This window comes from Aptenodytes forsteri, unplaced genomic scaffold, assembly GCF_000699145.1.
Source record: "Aptenodytes forsteri isolate BGI_AS27 unplaced genomic scaffold, ASM69914v1 Scaffold173, whole genome shotgun sequence".
Classification (NCBI taxonomy): Eukaryota; Metazoa; Chordata; class Aves; order Sphenisciformes; family Spheniscidae; genus Aptenodytes; species Aptenodytes forsteri.
In genome coordinates, this window is record NW_008794449.1 from 3,208,151 (window position 1) to 3,228,089 (window position 19,939).

Here is a 19,939-nt window from a genome sequence, read left to right on the forward strand (position 1 = left end):
TCATCCCTGGAAACATTCCAGGTCAGGTTGGACGGGGCTCTGAGCAACCTGCTCTAGTTGAAGATGTCCCTGCCCAGGGCAGGGGGGTTGGACTAGATGACCTTTAGAGGTCCCTTCCAACCCAAACTATTCTATGTATGATTCTGTCTAAGATCTTCAGTAATAGCAGAGCAAGACTGCACCAGTGTAACAGCAAAAAGGTCACGGTGAATGATTATAGTCAGTCTTACTACTTTTCCGTACAGGCAGAATTAACTCAAGTGAAAATTATCATCATTATCAAATACTAGACATGCTTGCTGGGTCTCTGCTAACACACTAGTGCACACGTTTTCATATGTTCAAATATTAACTCGTAGATTTTAGCAGAAATAAGGATCAATAGACTTATTTAAGCACTTTTAACATACACTACATATATAGCCTACAAGCACATTTGCAACTGGCTTCTTTAAGAACACAATTGAGGTCAACATATGCATCTCTACATCTGAAAGATGTAAGCTGTTGAAAAAGAATCATGTTTAGAAATTTTAGCTTCTTTTAACTGAAAGATGTATATATTACTATCATTTTCCCTTATGCTGCACTAATAAAGCATTAAAGTTTATAATCTACAGTACCAACCCATATCCTAGCAAATTGGATGAGAGGAGGGCAAGACCAGGTAAACGGTAGTTTTAGACTCTCAGAGTACATAAAATAAAAAAATCAAGACTTCCAACCAGTGAGCAATCTAGTTTGAGACATCCATTCGTTTCTTACTGAAAGAGGTCATATTTATGACAAGTAGTATCACGTAGTTTAATCCCCTTGTTTTACTGCTAAAACTGCAGATACCAGGAAATATCTGCCAACAGCGATAGCTACTACACTGAACAAGAGCTCCCCAAGGGAAGAGATGGAAACCCTAGCATTTAAATAAATTGAAAGTGGACTCCACAGAGCTTGTGAGAACATAGAAACTGGGAACAGTACTGCTTTAACATGTAAGAAGGACTAATTGGATAATCCAATAGTCTTCTGCTCTTCCTCATTCCATCATTAATTCAGTGGCAATATTTCTATACCCACCTGTTTGGCATGATTGACACAACGCAGGTACTGGCTAGCCAGGGCAGAGCAGCTGAGGGTCTCCTGAGTGTGTTGCTGATAACATTGTAGAATTTTATCCTGCAGATCAGCACAGATTGGATGAGACTCATATCGCCTGGGGAAAGAGAAAAGAACATTTCGGTTTCCTTCTCAAAAAGATTTCAGGACAGATGCAACTCTTTTTTTAATTTTTTTTTTTAAGGAAGTAAACTAAATAATAGAAGTGAAGGAAAACACTTTAAAGTTATAAACAAAGGCTGTTTCTAGAGCTATTTGGGCTATAAAGTGGGTAACACCAGACACAAACATCAAGGTGAGCTGCAGAAGTTTGGCTATTAGGACCACAAGTGTCCTCCTGATCCAGTACTCAGGTTCCAGCAGGCAGAAAAAATTAACATCCAACTTCATATGAGCACACATCTTTAACTGAAGATCCCAGCAATGACGAAGCACATCTGATCTCACCTACGTTAGAAAAACAGTCGCAGAACCACAGGAAAGCTTCATCGCCGTATAGCCCTATGACCATATCATCTTACTACTTATTAAATATTGCTCCTGCATAAAAGTGAAATCACCCATTGGGCTGACCTCGAGAATATAAAAACCCTGCTACCATCAGCAAATTACACAACCTACTTCTGCTGATCTGATGATAGCCTCTAATTTTGGTGCAACCTCCTTCCCATCACCTCAACTCTAATCATGACACCAAATGTGCAAGTTATTTTGGAATTTTGCCTATTTTCTTTACTGTATGGACTCATTACTCTTGTCATCTTTTTGGCTGATGCAGTACGCTTTTTGCCTTCAACGGAAGCCAAAGGAAAGCAAGCTTCTTTAGTCCGTCCTGTAAAATCCAACCTCTTTTGGACAAAAATCTTGTCATTTGTATTAATCTAGAAAATGCTATCCACACTGACAGTGCCACAGAATTAAAATGGGAATACAATTTCCTATTTCAAAAGTAAGGGGGTTGGCAAAGTGTTTCAGAGACGAAATATCCACTGAAATTTTAAGCTAACGGGACATTTACTTTACAGATACTTTTTAAGGTACTCATTTCTATAAGAGACAATCAAATCACAGTTAAAACCCTTTCACACCAAAGAAAAACTATTTCAGTGGTAGAAAATAACACATGAAAATGTAGAAATGTAGAAAATGCCCTGAAAACAACCATTTGCTTTACGCGTGTGGACTGTATACGTAACAAACCTTCCCACTTACCCTACCAGGGAAGCCTGACAGTGGCTGCGGTCACATCCATTCCAGCCCACATTATTTTCAGTTCAATAATGTCGCAAAAAAAATGAGACTCGTCAGCCACAGTATCCTCAGATGAATATTCTGTTCTTTCCTATTTTGCTGATTGGCCACGGCAGATCTCTATTTTACTACCGTAAGAAAGTGAAACGCGAAGCACAATGCTGTTCCTTAGGGGAAATGACTTCTTGGCAATCACTCAAGATGTAGTACCAAAAAAAAGGAATGTTAAGTTGCCTTGATTTTACAGTATATACCTATACAAAGCATTCCTCTTACTCTTTTCATTCATTACCGTACAACTGTGAAATGCCTAAAACAGAATTTAAATGCAGTCCCAGGTGCTTACACACTTTATGATCTGAAAGTTCAAACTTCTGTAGACTCTTATGGATGAGGATTTTCCCTTAATCCCCCCTCTGCTGATATCAGCAAGCACTTCAAAAGCGTGTTAGGCATCAAAATGTATGACCATAAACTGCTGCACACCGACTGATTATGGCAAGGTCTGTATCGGGATGGAGTACGAGAGGAAGCACCACGTACGAAGACTCACAGCGGTGATGATTTAGGTCCACCTAAAGCAGAGCTCATTTTAAATGCCTGAAACCCTGGTCTGGATTGATAAACCAATACAATAGACCATGAGTTAACAAAAAATACACACAGTAAATCTAGCTGTGCCTTTATTCACAAGTGATTTTAAAGTGACTTCTTATATAAAGGTGAAGAGTGAAGGAAATGGGCTGCTCTACACTTGCTACATAAATTCTGTAAACGTATTTAAAGCCATTTCAACGGGGGTACTCTAACCCACAATAAGGAGCTTTTTTGATTGCTTTTTTCCCTGAGCTGTGCCATTAGTAACCATTCAAAGTCACGTATTATTCCTTATTTGAATGCTTCAATGGACTCTTTACGTTGCCAACCATATCGGAGCCCTGTAAGACACGTCGTCTCCTGCCCCACAGTTACTTGTTTTCATACTATGACTTTTCACCGGTGATTTTTCAAAACATGCTCTCAGCCCACTGCCTGTCCTTCCAGGCACTGCAGACCTGACGCAGGTCAATGCGAACAGGGCCACTTCCTTCAAGTCAACAAAGTCCATTTTCTTGGATTAATCTGTTGAAGGAGAGCACCGTCCCCGTATTGATCTGCTGTGCTTGTTACGCTACCCTAATGCACTGTTTGCACTTTTGGGAAAACGCTAAATGAGATTACTGTCTAACATTAGATGGCCATAAACCACGTGCTGCAGGATCTCCCGTTCAGGAAAGAAGGTTTCAATGTCCATTATGGTAACCCCACCGAAGGGTTTGCGATTGATTTCTGTTTGGTGATGGATGACAGGACTCCAGATGGATGGTCAGAAACAGCCAACAGCAAGGAAACTCCTCAAAAGGGAAATGAAGTATCTCCCTAAAACAGAACTTCTCTAATGTTCCTATAAATAAGGGTAATTTTACAGAAGCATTTAAGGGTCTGGGGGGCTTGGCTGAGGAAAAAGCTTGTAAGAAAAGGTAGATAGTGCAAAATCCGTAATTTTGTGGAATCTGTAGTAAAAACGTGGAGGTTTTAAATACCTGCATGCATAAAGGGACCTGGTCTGGTCCCAGAGCTGGCCCTGCTTCGAGCAGGAGGTCCCTTCCCTGAACTATCCTGTGCCCCGAAAGAGATCTGTATTTTGGGGCACGTGGCAGGGCAAGTACCCCATTATTTTATTTTATTTTTTTTAATCACTTGGGAATTTCACAACTAAACTGAAGGAAAAATACACAAGGTAGTAGTGCACCAGGACTGCCAGGGAACTGACAGATCTCCATCATCTCCATTCAGTGCAACTCAATAACTACAGAATCAACACACATGAAATCTAAAATGCCTTTCTCAGCAAAAGTCAGTATCAACAGCAGACTGATCTGCACTGTGCGCCACATGGCACGCTAGTAACGACGTGTTTTTATTAAGTTTACAATTACTTGATCTGCTTTCGCTTTTCCAGCTGCTCCTCAAGCACCTCACATGCTAGCAGAATATTTCTGTGTGCTGGAATAAACCTCCGAGGGAGCCGCGCACCCACCTTTTCCATCAAGCTGATACACCGCAATCTCATAAAGGTAATAGGATGAAAACACAAAAGAAAATGAGAGAGAGTTTTAAAAAGAAATATTCTATGCTAAAGCACGAAGAGAAAATTTAATGAAGGTAACTTTGTACTCATCTAGCCTCTCTCAAAGAGCATAGCTTATTGTACTCCTGGGGGCACCGAGAAAGGAGCCCCTTCATGGCATTCAAACAAAATGTCTACTAAAGAGGAAATTTGAAATCACCACGGTAAGCTTTACAAGTTTTGTGATAAAACTGACATTCTGACTGAAGGAATCTGAATCGCTGATGAGTTTCCAACTGTGCAGGTATCTGGCATAATCCCACCAGATCAGGACTTCAGGCAATTGTCATAAAATATGGGAAAAAAAATAGCAACAAAAACCCAGCATGCAATACAAAAAATAGTGCCATTAGATGGCCAGAAGTATCCAGGGCTTAATTTTATTCCTCATTAAAATGCTGACACCTATCAAAAGTGTCTGTTTTTCTTTGTGTAACCCTTGGCATCTAAGGCTACCTCTGTACTAATAATAAAACAGACCACAGATGATCCTCTGGGTCCAAGGCCAAGCAGCACGATACAGCACAACCCGCATCTCTTAAGTGTAAAATCTTGCCTTTCCCTCCAAGCAAGCAGCTCGGCGCATCCATGTCCAAACCGCAAACTGGGGACGGTCCCCGGCGTGTGCTGTTCCCCGGGTCATACCCAGTGTTGTCCAAGGAAGTGTTAGCTCCAAAACGAAACCCTATAAACGAATGTGCTACCAATTAGACCCAAGGCACCAGCACGGGAGAGCCCTGGAGACGATGTCCTGACCTGTTTTATTTACTCCTAGCGATGTAGGAGAGGAGCCACGCTGTGACCAGACCCCAACTGCGCTAGGTAGCATGCAAAGAAAAAAAACAGGAGGAGGATGTTTCTTTTCTCAACGTGCTTGCAATGCACACAAAGATAAGAAACAACAAACTGATGGTGAAACAGGGAAACTGAGGCAATCTGTATTCTCGCGATAGGCAGCCTGCTAAGTATAGCAACAGTCTAACTGTTTTCAAGTGCTTTATGAGCAACCGAGAGGATTTTTAGAGGGATTTGTGGGAAGTTAATCAATTAATGTTGTTACATCTAGCAGAAATTCCTCCTGAGAAACGGCAAAACTTGGTGCTTGTTTGAAAAGTGGATGAGTGAGGGATGGAACGCGGTGTCCCGAGTGGTTCAGAGAGAAAGTAAATAGGGAATTGGAAACAGCAGGGAAGCAGAAATGGGACATGCAGGGCTTCAAAAGCAAAGAAGCGTGACTTGCACGGGATAACATTGATGGGGAAGCCGGTGGCAGGATGAAAGGAGATGACGTGAACACAGGGTAGGAAATTATCTGCAGCACTGCTTTCAACAGCCATCATCAGGGCAAGATTTCACTTCTCACGGCCAGGGGGCAAACAAAAATAATACAAAAAAAATGTTGCAGCAGCTGGTAGCCTGAGTTGTGATGGATTTAGCTGAGCAGATGGACAAGAAAGGCCATGTTTGAGATATTTTGCATAGAGTCAGCAAGAGCAAAACGTAAGCCTAGCCGAGAAGACCTAGAGAGAAGGTCAGCTCGGAGATGAAGTGTAAGTGACAAGTCTGAAACAGCAGCAAGACACTGGTATTTTCCATCATGACACAAAAAGGTGGTGGTGAGGGGGTTATTCTTTTTTTAAGATTACCTCATCCAAAAAGAGCCCCTTCCAGCAGCATCTCTGCTGAGTGAGTTTGCAGGACTTGTTTATAGTATAGAAAATAGTTGCAAAACAGATAACGGGGAGAAGAGACAAAAGGGCATATGATAATGAAGGTCCTTACTGCTGCACCATTATTTTTAGTTTTTTAATTAATTTACTCTTTATATTAAATTATTTTTAAAAATTGTCTTCGCACATTAAGTAGGTGATGGCTTGAAAGTGCATTATGAAACATGGAAAGCACAAACCAAATGGTTATGTTCTTCTAAAAATCATTTGGAAGTAATAGCACAGATCTGATTTCTGAATATCTACAACTGATGTTATGAAGCAGTCCATAATCAAACTGTGCCCACACAGAGCCCTCAAAATTACCGTGTGGGAAGTGCTGCCAGCAAAAGATCAAGTACTGTAGGGTTGATTCTTGCTTTTATTTACACTTGACTACATAGTGTGACTTTCCCAAAAGGCGTAAAAGAAAGAATTTGCCTAATGAATCTCTGATGAAATGGTGCAAGAAAACCAAAGTCGTTTTGGCTCTACAGTCGAGAACGGTAAATGTGCATAGTCAAAGTAAATAAAAGACTTATACAGAAGTCGGAATACAACTTACTCCGCCTGCTGATATATGTATCTTTTGTGCCACTAGTGATCAGCTCTAGTGTTAATATTGCCCGTGTTATTTTTAGACTCTTTCGCCTAAAATCCCGGCACTGACAAAACCACAGGCAAATGTTTGTCATCCTCTCATTTGTTTCATCTCTCACCCAGCCTTCTTAAAAGCAAATAAAAATCTATTTCAAACATTCTGACCTTTGAAATTTAAGGACGGAGACGAGAAGAGGAGGAAAGACACATTCCAGCATATTCACACACACATACTGCTTGAAGACAGACATTTAATCATGTCCAGAGAGTACTAAGTCAAGTTCAATATGTTGACAAAAACCTGGTTTAACAGCTAAGACTGGCAGATAGTACTATTGACCTTTTTAGATGCTTTTTTTCTTTTTTTTACCGAGTGAATGTTTCCCACCTGGTAAAACACCTGGTATGTTGGTAGGATATCGGTTCAGCTTTTAGCATAAGCAAAAATGCAATACATTCCTTGTATTGCAACAACTTATTTATTGCATACAGGGCGGAAAGAGCATCTCTAAGATTAACAGAGAGAATTTAAGATCTCAAATCTGGCAAAGCACATAAATACGAGCAGAACTTCAAGAAGTGAGTAATTCCACATTTGCATGTGCAAAGTTATGCACATTCTTAAACCCCTTCTTGGGCTGGGACTTACAACAGGAAGACATTGGGATGAGGATCAGAAAAGATTTCCTGGTTGTGAATCCTAATTAGACTGATGAACTAGTTGCCAAGGTAAGTCTTCAGACTCTAAGGACGTTACATTAGGACTAGATCTCTTCAGCCTAGAGAAAGACAATTGCAAGTGAACGTGAGATGGATCTGTGAAATCATCAATGGCATACAGAAGGGAGGCAGCCACTGAGGTTTTCTAGAGTAGATTTACAACGAAAAAATAATTCAAGCCTTTTCCAAACAACACATAACAAAAAGCTGGTACCCACTGCTAGAGGATATTGGGGTTATCATAAGCACATTTGGATTCAAAAGATAATTATACAGTAACATAAGAGACGTCCATCAAGAGATAATAAGCAAAAATATGATGTTTGGCTCAGGAAAGCCCCGCTCCACTACTTGTTTGAAGGTAAAATGGTATCACTGCATACTTCCCCTATATTTACAGCATTCCCTAAATACCACTCCTAGCCATTGCCCAACAAGCTAGGGGGACCTCTGATCTGACCTGCTGTGACTACTTATACTCCAAATAGCTTGACGAGCAAGTCATCAAATGAATACAAGAATCCCATCAACTCCAAAAGACAAAATTAGATCGGATACTTTTATTTACGTTGATATTCATTGACTTTTATTATCCCAAACCACTATTCATTTATAAAATTCCTCTTCCTGAAGAAAAGAACAAAAACCCCCTTAAAATACAAAGTACACCAACATATTATTATACAAATGTACCTTACACACAGCTGGTCCTTGCAGCTGCAAATGGAACCACATGTTGGAATTACCCAAATTTAGGAGGCACATTTGTTTTTAGCTTAAGAAACAGCTTTTATTGAATACCAGGATACTAAAATAAACAATCACATGGATGATAACGATACAAATGTTAGACTTCTAACAGGGGCATGCACGCCTTTACAGGGTAGAAAAAATAGCATATTAACTACAGTCTTTAATCAGAAGAAACTCTGGAAGGAGCAGTTTTATCTACATGGAATATATTATATCCATATAATGTACCTATATGCTATATATATATATATAAAAAGAACTTCTTGGTCTTGCACTGATCAAAACCAGTTCCTAAGTTTGGCAAGTTGAGAGACAAAGAACAATCATCCCAGATATACATGAGTCTGGCCAACCACTCGGCAGAACAAAAACCAAACTAATCCCACCACAGGAGTCAAATCTGCTCGGTCTGAATTGAGCAAAACCCCCCACTTTCATGCATACGTGATCAGCACATCAACGCTCGCATTTCAAGCCTCATAATGTAAATTCAGATCACAAATTATTTTTAGAGTTTGCATGTGGCATCACTTGAGCTCAGTCTCATTACTCTGCCCAAAAAATTATTTAATGAAGACTGGCAAGATTCCACTCGCTCAGCCGTTTATGAGCAGACAAGTCGAAGATCACCACGGCAAACAACACCAGGTGGTGCCAGTTCTTAGTATTAGGACTTTTGGGGGGCTTTTTGGCGCTATGGAGGTTTAGGCTGCGGCAAGCAGCAAGGGAATTACCGCTCTCTTCAGATCTAGCTAGAGCTCACGATGCAGTAGATCTCGTCTTTGGGAACTTTAATTGATGCTTTGGCTGACATTTGTCATAGAAGTGGCTGACGCCAGTGGTTTGCAACATTGCTGCTGCAGGAGTACTTGGGTATATTCATTAGCATTACATACTATGTAAAAATGCAATATAGTATTTCTAATTTTCAAAGGAAAAATTAATTTTGCAACAGTTTGAAACCTGCTTCTATATGAAGGTGGCAAAAAAATATATAATTTTATCTACTTCAATGGATATTTTATCCATTTTAATTTTATTCCTGTCCCTACGTTAAATTTTCCACAGTAACGTTACATCGCTGTGTGTGTAAAGCACACACACACACAAAAGAATATAGACAGACCTAAACAAAGACCAAAACCCCAAATGAGCAGCATAAACCAAATACAGGACAGCATACCATGTTGTAGATTTATTACTGCCACTTATTTCCCAAGAGCTATACAACTCACTTCAGGCTTTGTAAACTCATGAGTAACATGATCATCCCAAAATCGCGGTAATAAAATCTTCACAGCACCTTATGCTACGACACTAAAAAACCAGCTTTCCCTTTATATAGGTGCTATAGAACGTGTTCTAATAAGGAGGCATGTTTCTGATCTACAGCAAAGGTCAACTACTGCACTCAGTGCGAAGCACCACAAGACACTAACTCGTGGCACATTATTAACCAAATATTACTCTCTAGAGCAATATAAGTTTAACTATTTTCTTCAGCCTAAGAGGCCCAAAAGCCTGTTACTGACCACAAAAATAAGAGATATTATGAGTAGAAGTAGCGTACAGGAAAAGCAATCAACAGTTAAACACTTCAAGCATCACTGCTCCCGTGGGTGATAATTACTTGAGGGAACTGAAGGTTGCGATCTTAAGAGACAGTAGAATAAATGCCAATTTTTCATTTGGGCATGAAGTTATTTAACAAAAAAGGCTTGGATTCACTCTGATAAGTTACAAAGGCTACATACACTTCCCCAGGTCTCGCACCGGGCTGTGTTGAGCCACCCTTTTCATAAAATATAATCAGCTGGGCTGCAACAACAATAATGTGTTCGCAAACACACACAAAGGGTAATAATCGTCCTGTGATCATGCTGGTAAGAAGTGGGTGCTGGACCTTGCTATAATATATCTTAGTTTTAATGCGCTTGTACAATGTGCTATAGAAACATTAAAACATAATGCCTCAACATCCTTTTTAGCATCCTAGTAGGGAAAATGCACCTCTCGCCATGAACTAATCATGAACTGAACTTAGAGAGATGAGTTGTAAAGCACAGCATTCATGTTTTTCTCATTTTTTTTCATTATTTGTTCATTATTTTTCAGTGCCTACTGGTGGACGTTTCCCTGACACAATTACAAGACTTGATGGTACCTGGAAAGAAGTTTAACACCAGAAGGTAGAGGGTATTGCAGGGAAACATCATTGCCAACTCACAAAGGTCTTACAAAGGTCTCTCCTTACACATTTGCTGTGTGCTGGCAGCATTAATTAGACACTGGATTATTTAATGCAACTTCAGTCTGAGCCAAGAAAGTTATTTTGATGCCTTGTGTTTGATAACCTTATCACGTATGATTTTTAAGTTGCTTTTTTTTTTTTTGCCAAGGTCTTCAGATAGTTTGGCAGTGAAATGCTTTTTAGTTAAAGTATCTCAAGTTAGACAAACTTTAGATCAACCACTAAAATTTTTCCCAGCTAGGTCATGTCCCTTGATTTCAACTGGTTCTCACTAAAGTTTTACTGCTAATTGCCGCTAACTGAAGAATTCAACTTGCTCCTGCTGCGGCACATCTCGTTACAAAGGATGGTACTAGGCTAAGAGAAAGAAAATAATTCTTCTTGCCATCTACAGATGAAAACTGGTGATCTTTGCCATCACGCTGGGGTTTTCGGTTTTGTTTTTAAGGGGTCTAAATATAACACAGTCTGAAATAACCCTTACAGGAGAACACTAATAATTTAGGGCAAAATACCTCAGTGATGGAAATTGTAACAGAAGCAGCAATTTTTTCTAAAGACCTTTCCTCCTCCTCCTAGTATCACTTCTGCAAGTAGGTAAAATCTAAATGACCTCTTTCATTTCATGGCACAAACAAAAAAGGTCTCCTTTGGGGGTAGTGCCTATATAAAACAGCAGGATTTTATTCTGCTCATCCCACTTCATGGGAAAGGTGAGTCCACTTTAAAGCTAACGTGGTAGCGAGGGCAAGCACCCTACCAAAGGTATAGAGAGCTGAGAGAGACAATAATGAACATAATTATAGTTAGTTATTGTTTGGTCTACTTACGGCCCTATTTTATAATGCTACTGCCAGCAGAGCTATTTTATGTGATGTCTTTTTCATGCAGCAACGTTTTCATAAATCAAAGCAAAAGCAATACTAGGCAGTTTCTCCTGCAGCCTGTTTAACAATAAAAGTTAACACTGAACCCTGGCTGTTATCAATCTTCATAAATGTGTCCATGATATAGCAAGCCTGTTCCATATTACACCGAGTCTGTTACTAATGCATGCATAGGAGCAACCCAGTGGCTTAATGGATCTCCTAAATGGCTTGAAACGGGGACCCATGTTAAGTGGCAAGGGAAGTTCTACAGAAATAACTGCTTTTCTCGTTTCTTTCAATATACGATAAAATGATTATACTTTACAGTGGGTCTAGCTTGAGAAATGTATATTGTACTACAATAGGAATTTTCACACACAAAAGAGAGACCTCAGGAAAATGGATATCATCTTCAAGAAACTATAGTAAGAAGTGGATAGGACAAGGGGTAATGGATTTAAACTAAAAGAGGGGAGATTTAGACTAGAGATAAGGAAGAAATGTTTTACGCTGAGGGTGGTGAAGCACTGGCCCAGGTTGCCCAGAGAGGTGGTGGATGCCTCATCCCTGGAAACATTCCAGGTCAGGTTGGACGGGGCTCTGAGCAACCTGCTCTAGTTGAAGATGTCCCTGCCCACGGCAGGGGGGTTGGACTAGATGACCTTTAGAGGTCCCTTCCAACCCAAACCATCCTATGATGATTCCAAGTGCAAATTACCAGTATTTCAGTAGTTCCTTTCAGTAGTGATCTATGTGACTAAGGATTTTTATATTTAAGCACTGAACTCAAAATCTGACAGAATTAACAAACTTATTTCAGTAGTACACACATCCTCTTAAGGAGAAGAAGGGGGAATGCCTGATCTGTATTAATTTGGGTATTATCTGAAAACAATTAGTTTACAATACAGATCCAGAACAAGAGGGTGATGGTGAAGGTTGACCTTCACACATCAGTACTGCAAGGATCCAAAAAGCAGCAATGACTTTACCTTCCTAAACATGAGGTTTACCAGGTACTGAGGAACTTGAAGACAACTTCTGCCCCATGCAGGGTCATGCTATGCAACCAGAGAGGAGTAACAAGTCTCCAGGTTTAAAATAAAGAGAACCTGGGATAGAGCCATTACATAGATTAGCTTTATCCTTAATCAATTCTCTTGAAAAGCCACCAAAACCTCTTTTGTAGACTGTCCAGAAGAATATCTGTAATTTCTCTGCCTAAAGGAGCCAAAATATTTAGTAGAGAAGAGCTGGTGAATTGAATTCATTTGACACTGAATTTATCTATAAAGAACTTGGTTTTAAAATCTACACTGACCGCATTGACTGCATCTTTTTATTGAGAGGGTTATAACAATTTTTTGGCCAAAGTACTGTGTTTAGTCAAGACAAAGGGAGAAGAATATATGTGATGGAACAAAAGGGACTGCATTTCATCAGCCCATGCAAGAGCAAGATTTCACTAACAGTAAAGCAGTGTAGACAGAGAGGTAGTCTATTACACTCGGATCTATAAAGCCTGTCTCGCAAAACCTTTCGATCCTGATCTTCTTGTGCTTCCAGTAACACACACGGCACAGTGCAGCACTTGCTATGGAATACTATCTGTCTTAACACACCCTTGACAGGGGAGTCCATCTTTATAAAGTTTATAGCCACAGACATGGCACTCGAGTGGTCTCCTTAAAGATACACATATTAGTTTTATCTATTCTGTTCAGTTCCTTGCCCCCGGCTTAAACGTGTGCTTTAAATGTTTCAGGACTATAGTTTGATTTTATATTGCAGGCAGATGAACAGAAAGGCAGGGGACAGTGAGAGAGAGTGCATCTTTATGATTATTTTTTTCTTAAACATAGACAAGTTTTCCAATTTCAGTTATATATCCTCTACAGAGGCACACAGCACTTGAATTGACAAAATCCACTAACACTTAACTGCTCCATAAACAGTAATAGGGAAAAATTTCTCCTACTGAACAGCTTTGTGTCTTACGTTCTTTTAGGGTTAGAAGGCGGTGTGCTTTTCATGCTTCTAAGTGCGCAGCATGGAACATAAATATCAGGTCACATCTATACAAGCCAAAATGATTTAAAATGCCAAAGCAAACCAAAAATATTTAGGAAATCCCCTCTTCAAAAACAGCAGGAGAAGAGTTTTGATTTGCTTAAGAATGAAGCTCATGTTCAAGAAAACCTGAAAACGCATTTATCAGATACTGTAAAAGCCTTTAAAAAATTGGTTAGGACATTTCATGACTAATATATGCATTTTCTCCTATAGATGTCAGGACTCATGCTTTACAAATGCAGTGATAACCACTGAAAGAATAAAAAAGCACGTTCAGAAAATAATTTAGCATTTTGCATTGAGGAGTACTGCGAATAACACGGCAAAATTTAAAGAAAATACAAGCAGAACATCAGGAAAAAAATTCCTGTAAAGGACATGAATTCAATAAAAGCATAGTATTTCAAGGGAAATAAATAAAACTTGAATTTTCTGCTAGGGAGATAGACTATCTTGTTGGACCTGACTACTTCCAGCTAACATGGCTAACCCTTAGCTCCATGGCTAACATAGCGCAGTAACACGCTATTAAATGTCTAAAGGCAATGGGCTCATTCCCTGCGAGCCATTAGATGTAGAGCCCTGTTACAATTAGGATTTTGCAGTCTATGGATCAGAGCTTCGGACTCCTGCAAGAAGGCAGGTGTAATACTCTGTGCAAAGTGTGTGTACAGTCACACCAGTTGGTCTGTGAGGAGCTGCCGAGCTACCTTCTGATCAATTCATTGACTTACACAGTTGTGTTTAGAGATGCCCATTGGGAAAGCTTGCTGGAAATTTCAAGCTAAAAAGAGAAAGAAATTTTTTTCAAGACTTGTATCTTCTGGGAGATAATTTCAAAACGGTCATATTCACAAAAGGCAACTACTGTCTAAAATTCAGTTATCAAAATGTCAAATTTTCTCTGATCAAAGGAGAATAATTGATAAACTGTGTAAAGTTTGGGGGTAGAAAGAAGTAGTAATGCTCACGAGAGCAGGATTCATGCCGCTCCCCTGTTCAAAGCTATATGAAAATGTACATTCTGATGCCTTGGTCAACTCCTAGAGAATGGAACTGCTTAAGAAACAAAATTACATTTTTAAAAAACAAAATTATCTGATGCTGGAAGTGCTACTGACAGGATCAACAAAGCAAGCCAAAATGTCACTGCTTGATTCTAGTTAAGACAGAAAACAAAATCTTGGGGACCGTTATAACTTCTTACCTATAAATGGGACCCAAACCAATCAGGTCACTGAAAAAATATATACTGTATTAGGAAGAATGACCTATAAAGTTCCTGTAAAAAATGGCAGTCATTAACCACTTAATTCTAGACTCAGATTCAGCACATATTACTCCACTGACCTCAGTCAAGTCCCCTAACCTAAAGGGATAACTGTATGCACTTATGTCACATCTATTTCATTATTTTTATTACAGTAGCACGTAGATGGACTAATTAAAGCTAAATTTACATTAGGCAGGCAATTTCTTAGGCATTCTAATACATAAAAAAGCATAAATCCTGGGCAGACCTATAAAGGCTTCTCCATGATCCAACATCCATATGACATACATGTTGCCAACTGCCTGCTGCACAATTTTGCTCTATTCCACAAAAAATTAGAGTTAACCAAGTGCAACCTGGCACAATTTTATTTATTTGTTTGAGCCTGCTAGCAGCACAGAATGACAGCAAAGAAATGAACTCCCTCCTTTAGCAAAACAGAGGAGCGGCACCTGCGACCTGCGACATGATAATCCCGTGCCACCTCCCAGGAACCACCCTCTCAGATGCCCACAACTGCAGCAGCCCCTTCTCCAGATGTTGCCAGCTGCAGCTCTGCACTCTGCATTGCCAATATCTGCAACGTGCTGAGAGACAAACATGCGAGGACCAGCATAAAATAAATGCAATCTGGTTCATGTACCAGCAGCATTTCTGCTGTTCGGATGTTTTGAGAATGAGGGCTTTTTTTTAAAAATGTAAATGAAACGGCAACAGGTTGCTGGGTGAGTGCTGGAAGATACGGAGATGCTTGTCGAACACTCCAGGCCCGCCAGACACATTGTGTTGAAACCCTGACTGCTAACCAAGGTCCAAATCTGATTGACATTCATCTCAATTTAGACTGTTCTAAGCAAACAGGAAGATAAAAAGCAATATTGGAAGATGAACTGCAATTAAAAGTGCAGCTCTGCTCAGAGAAGGAGCTGTTAGAGCATACCTGTTCTCCACATGCCTGACGTCTTACCTATTTCCCATAGTAGAAAAAAATAAATAAAGTATTTTTTATACTGTTTAGCCTTTTTATACCATTTTACCTTTTAGCTACAGAGTAAGGTAGGTGCAATATACCTGCCAGATGCCACAATTTTCAAGTCCAGTAATGATTTTTACTACCAGCAATTAAAGAGAAAGTTTTACTTTTGAACTAATCTCATGTGAACTAGAAGGCAACAAGACAGCTTAACTACTTTATAAGACATCTTAATACTATTTTTACAAACCTTATTTTCTGAGTATGACAGCACTTTGCAACAAAGCATATGATTTGATATTATTTCCCAAAATGTTTAATGTATACTTTGGCTTTACAACTGTGATTTCACTTAGATGGAGTCTAAGCAGCGTGACTGCAGTCTATTTTTTTCCCTGATTTAGCCCAACACTACTGGAAGGGAGGAAAAAAAAAGGGAAGAACTGGTTAATTACAAGCAGCAGCAAATGAGCTGTAATGGAGGTGTTATGAATGTAAATCAGTGACGCCTGATGCAGCAACAGCAGCATCTGTGCATGCAGCTTCCAAAGTAATGAGATCGTGCTGATGTACTGGCATCCTGCTTTGATCACTTCATCTTGTTCAAGAGCTCTGATGGGAAAACAAAGGTCGGTGGCACTGACCTCCCTTCCTGCAGCCTGCACACGCACAAATATTAGCGACTGATCAAGGATTGCTGCCCTTCCACCCCAGGATTTCAGAACGGATGGTTACATAGTTGGGGGCCTTAACTAAACAGATAGCACAAGCTCCTGCAATATGAAGTGTCATGTTCTAACATGTAGAGGAAATTGGCAATTCATTCGTCACCCTGTAACCAGAAACAGGTGTATGCTTCTTAAAAAAAACATACCATCGACTCCGCACAACATGCTCCCTTCCAGAAAGAGAGGCTTGCTGCTGTGTGCTCCAAAGTGGGGGCTGTGAGAATTGTAGGCTTTGAACCTACAGATGGCTTGGACTCATAAAAAACATCCTTAGAAAAGGTATTTGTAAATCTCAGCAACAGAAGATTACAAAATACAGAACAAATTAATAATAAAAAGAAGAGACTCTGGGTTGTAACCTTCCTTGGTTTAATACTGTAATTGGGAAATCGTTTACTCGTGTTTATACGAAATCCCAACAAAGGATGCTTAACGTATTAAAACAAGAGGTTTTAGTCCTTGAAAGGGAGCACAAAGCCAGATGTACCGCTGCAGAGCTTTACATGCCAACTACGCCGCAAAGAGTCAGTCCTTGTTGGTTGTGAGTGGCGCACGAAACACCAGCCAGCAGCAAGAACTGCCCTTAATGAGTGCATCCATCAATTTTCAGGGGACTTGGTTGATTACCAGCACACAAAACTAGGGAACACGCCAATTTAACTGTTGGCCACTGATGCATGAAGAAAGAGTTTCACTCACTTGCCTTCATAAAGAAGTCTATAAAATTACTTAACGTGTCTATGTAAGCAAATATAGAAAGCCTGTGGTGTGCTGGAACATGAGCACGTGCTTTCCCCTTCGAACACATCAACCAGACTCACCTGAAGAGGAGAGGGACTTTCAGATTAAGAGGCATGTTTTCCCACATGGTTATCCTACTATAACAATATACTACAGTAACTATCCTACTATAACTATCCTACCTTCCAGAAAAATCTTTGTTATTTTAAGTATTAATTCATATCAAATAAAAAAATTCCTAGTCATGACTTTGTGCTTTACTAAAATTAATTTTAAGATTGCTTTCTTCATTCCAGACTGTAAAGTATCTGTGTGAAAGACCGTAAAGTAAACTGTGTGAAAAATTGGTGATAGCCTGAGGAGAGCTTTAATGAATGTACCCACGATTTCTAGAAAGGAAACAAAGGGGGGAAAAAGGATAATGGCAAATATGGAAAGAATTGGCTTGGCCCTCTTAATTAACGTGCTATCTAAACTTTGAATAATGGATTTAAGAAGTTAATAGGACTCTCAAAAACCACATTCAGTGCTTCAAACCTATCTCCTGACCAAATAAGCACATTTAAAGTTCACATTACAGCTCAAATATTTCAATGAAAACACACATCCCCATGCAAACAGACTCATGATTCTGGGCTTAACAGAAAAACACACAGACATTATGCCAGAATCCCCTGCTCCCACTTTGTTCAGAATGAATCTGCATCTAGCTAAAAAGTGCACAATTAATATTTCATCCAGCTCTGTTGAGTACTCTCATTCCTAATGGACTGTATTGATCAAAGGCAGAAAGTTAAACATCTGTGTTGCTGCAGGGAAAACTAAGGTTGTCATTTATGAAGTGATCACTGTTTCATAGGTAAATGTACTGAATAAAGGGGTTTTAGAATTTTTATATTCTAAAGCTGCTCAAAGGATATCCTCTTATATATATTTATAGGTTGAAGAGCAACTGAGACAGTGGTAACTACTGATCACCCAAGTCCCTTCGTCAAGCCAAGCTGCTGAAGCAATAGGCAACTGTATCTGAAAGGCAGAAATACCTAACTCCTGCTTCCTCACTCTGATTCACAGGCATGCATAAGGCATGCCTGGTGTAAAGGGTTTCGCCAGCCGAGGGAACGCCGTGTCAAAGCAAAATCACGTACACAAAGTAGTAGTAGAAAGTCAAACATGTTGCTTGAATGAGCTCTGCCACGGCAGCCCTCAGGTAAGTCTATCAGGACCAAGTACTGGCTAAAAGGAGTGAGCAAAGAAAACAGATTCTGTTTTATTCCTTTTGCATTCAAAAGGAACAGGATTGTGGATGTACAAGGTAAATAAGAGAGACCGAAAAGATTTGTAGTCTCTTTATCAATTTCTCTTCCTACCTGAAGCAGCTCTATGCGTTCTGAATCCAGACTGGTTTAAACCTAAGAGGGGTGACGATATCACATCCACTCTGCAAAACACCATTTACACTTCGCTTGTTAAGTGTTAACGCCGTTAGATATCAGACATCGGCACTGGTTAAATCAACGTAAGCAACTCTCACTGCTATGCCACCCCCCGCACGGTGTCAGCACAACTGTTTGTGCAGCTACACAGCAAAGCAGCCTTGGGGAACAAAAAGGGGATGGGGTGGAAGAGTAGAAAGAGAGAGAAATAAGACTATTCAAATACCTCTGCAGCTAAGAAAAGCTCCGTGGTTTAAGCTGAGTTGATGGTATTTAACACTATGCACTCCTTCTAGCATAATTTACAAGCATACCAGTCCTGTGCTCATCTGCGAGATGCCGTGGATAACTCGGGACCATCATCCCCAGCCATAACACGTCAAAAAAGAGTTCAAGAATACTACCAGCAACACTATCATCAGGGCAAACAATAATACTGAAACAACTGTTTCATGACAAAGCACTACATATACATGCTACATTTGTAAGAGAAAAGATTAATTCAGGATGTTTCTGTTTAGAGCCCATCGTCTTTGGCTGAGCAAAGGGAACCCAACTAAAGGAAGGCAAGCCTGCAGGCTCTGTCCAAGGATTTCTAAACAGCTTTCTATTTTCTGTTACTGGAAAAATACTACGTAGTATTTCACAAATAATTTATAATCTGTACTTTTAAAAGCAACTAATGCTAATTAAGGTAGCAAAAAGAACTGCTGGAAAACTGAAAGTTTCTCACCAGTGGATCTGCGCAAGCAGAAACTATTTGCCTGGGCATCTCCAACATGGATTTCCACGTTACAGTAGTATGTGAGTACAACATGATGGTTACTGAAGATATTTGCATTAAGGAACTATCAATATTCCTAATTTACAGACAGTGTGGAAGAGTCCCTTAAAAGTCACCATATGTGCCCAACATCAGAAGGGTAACGAGAACAGTGAAATAAACCCACATCTCCCTGGTCTCAGTCCAATGTTGTCATTAAAAAGCTTATTTTCTCTCCATACTGCATTTTTTTTCGATATCCAGAAAACTGGCATCACCACTTTGTAAGACAATTATATTTGAAGATCGAAGTGTGACTGTTATTCATTTAACGTGGCTTCATTACAAACTTTCTCAGCTTCACCTCCCAGTTCAAAAGAATATCAGCTAAAACACAACTTAAAGGAAGTACTCTTCGTGTTTCTATGTATTTACAGATAGCCATCAAGAATAACTGTGCTTTAAATTTTATTTTCAGTAAACATTAATAAACGAAGTTTCATGACACAGAAGTCA

General features: G+C 39.7%; 1 protein-coding gene across 2 annotated transcripts in view; it reads right to left on the reverse strand.

The window, feature by feature from the left end:
* CHCHD3 (coiled-coil-helix-coiled-coil-helix domain containing 3) overlaps window positions 1-19,939 on the reverse strand; it is a 165,367-nt gene that overhangs the window by 5,604 nt on the left and 139,824 nt on the right. For both annotated transcript variants that reach the window (XM_009290426.1, XM_009290425.1), the window contains exon 7: window positions 1,075-1,210. In XM_009290426.1, the coding sequence (XP_009288701.1) occupies window positions 1,075-1,210 (136 nt within the window). The remainder of the gene's footprint in view (window positions 1-1,074; window positions 1,211-19,939) is intronic.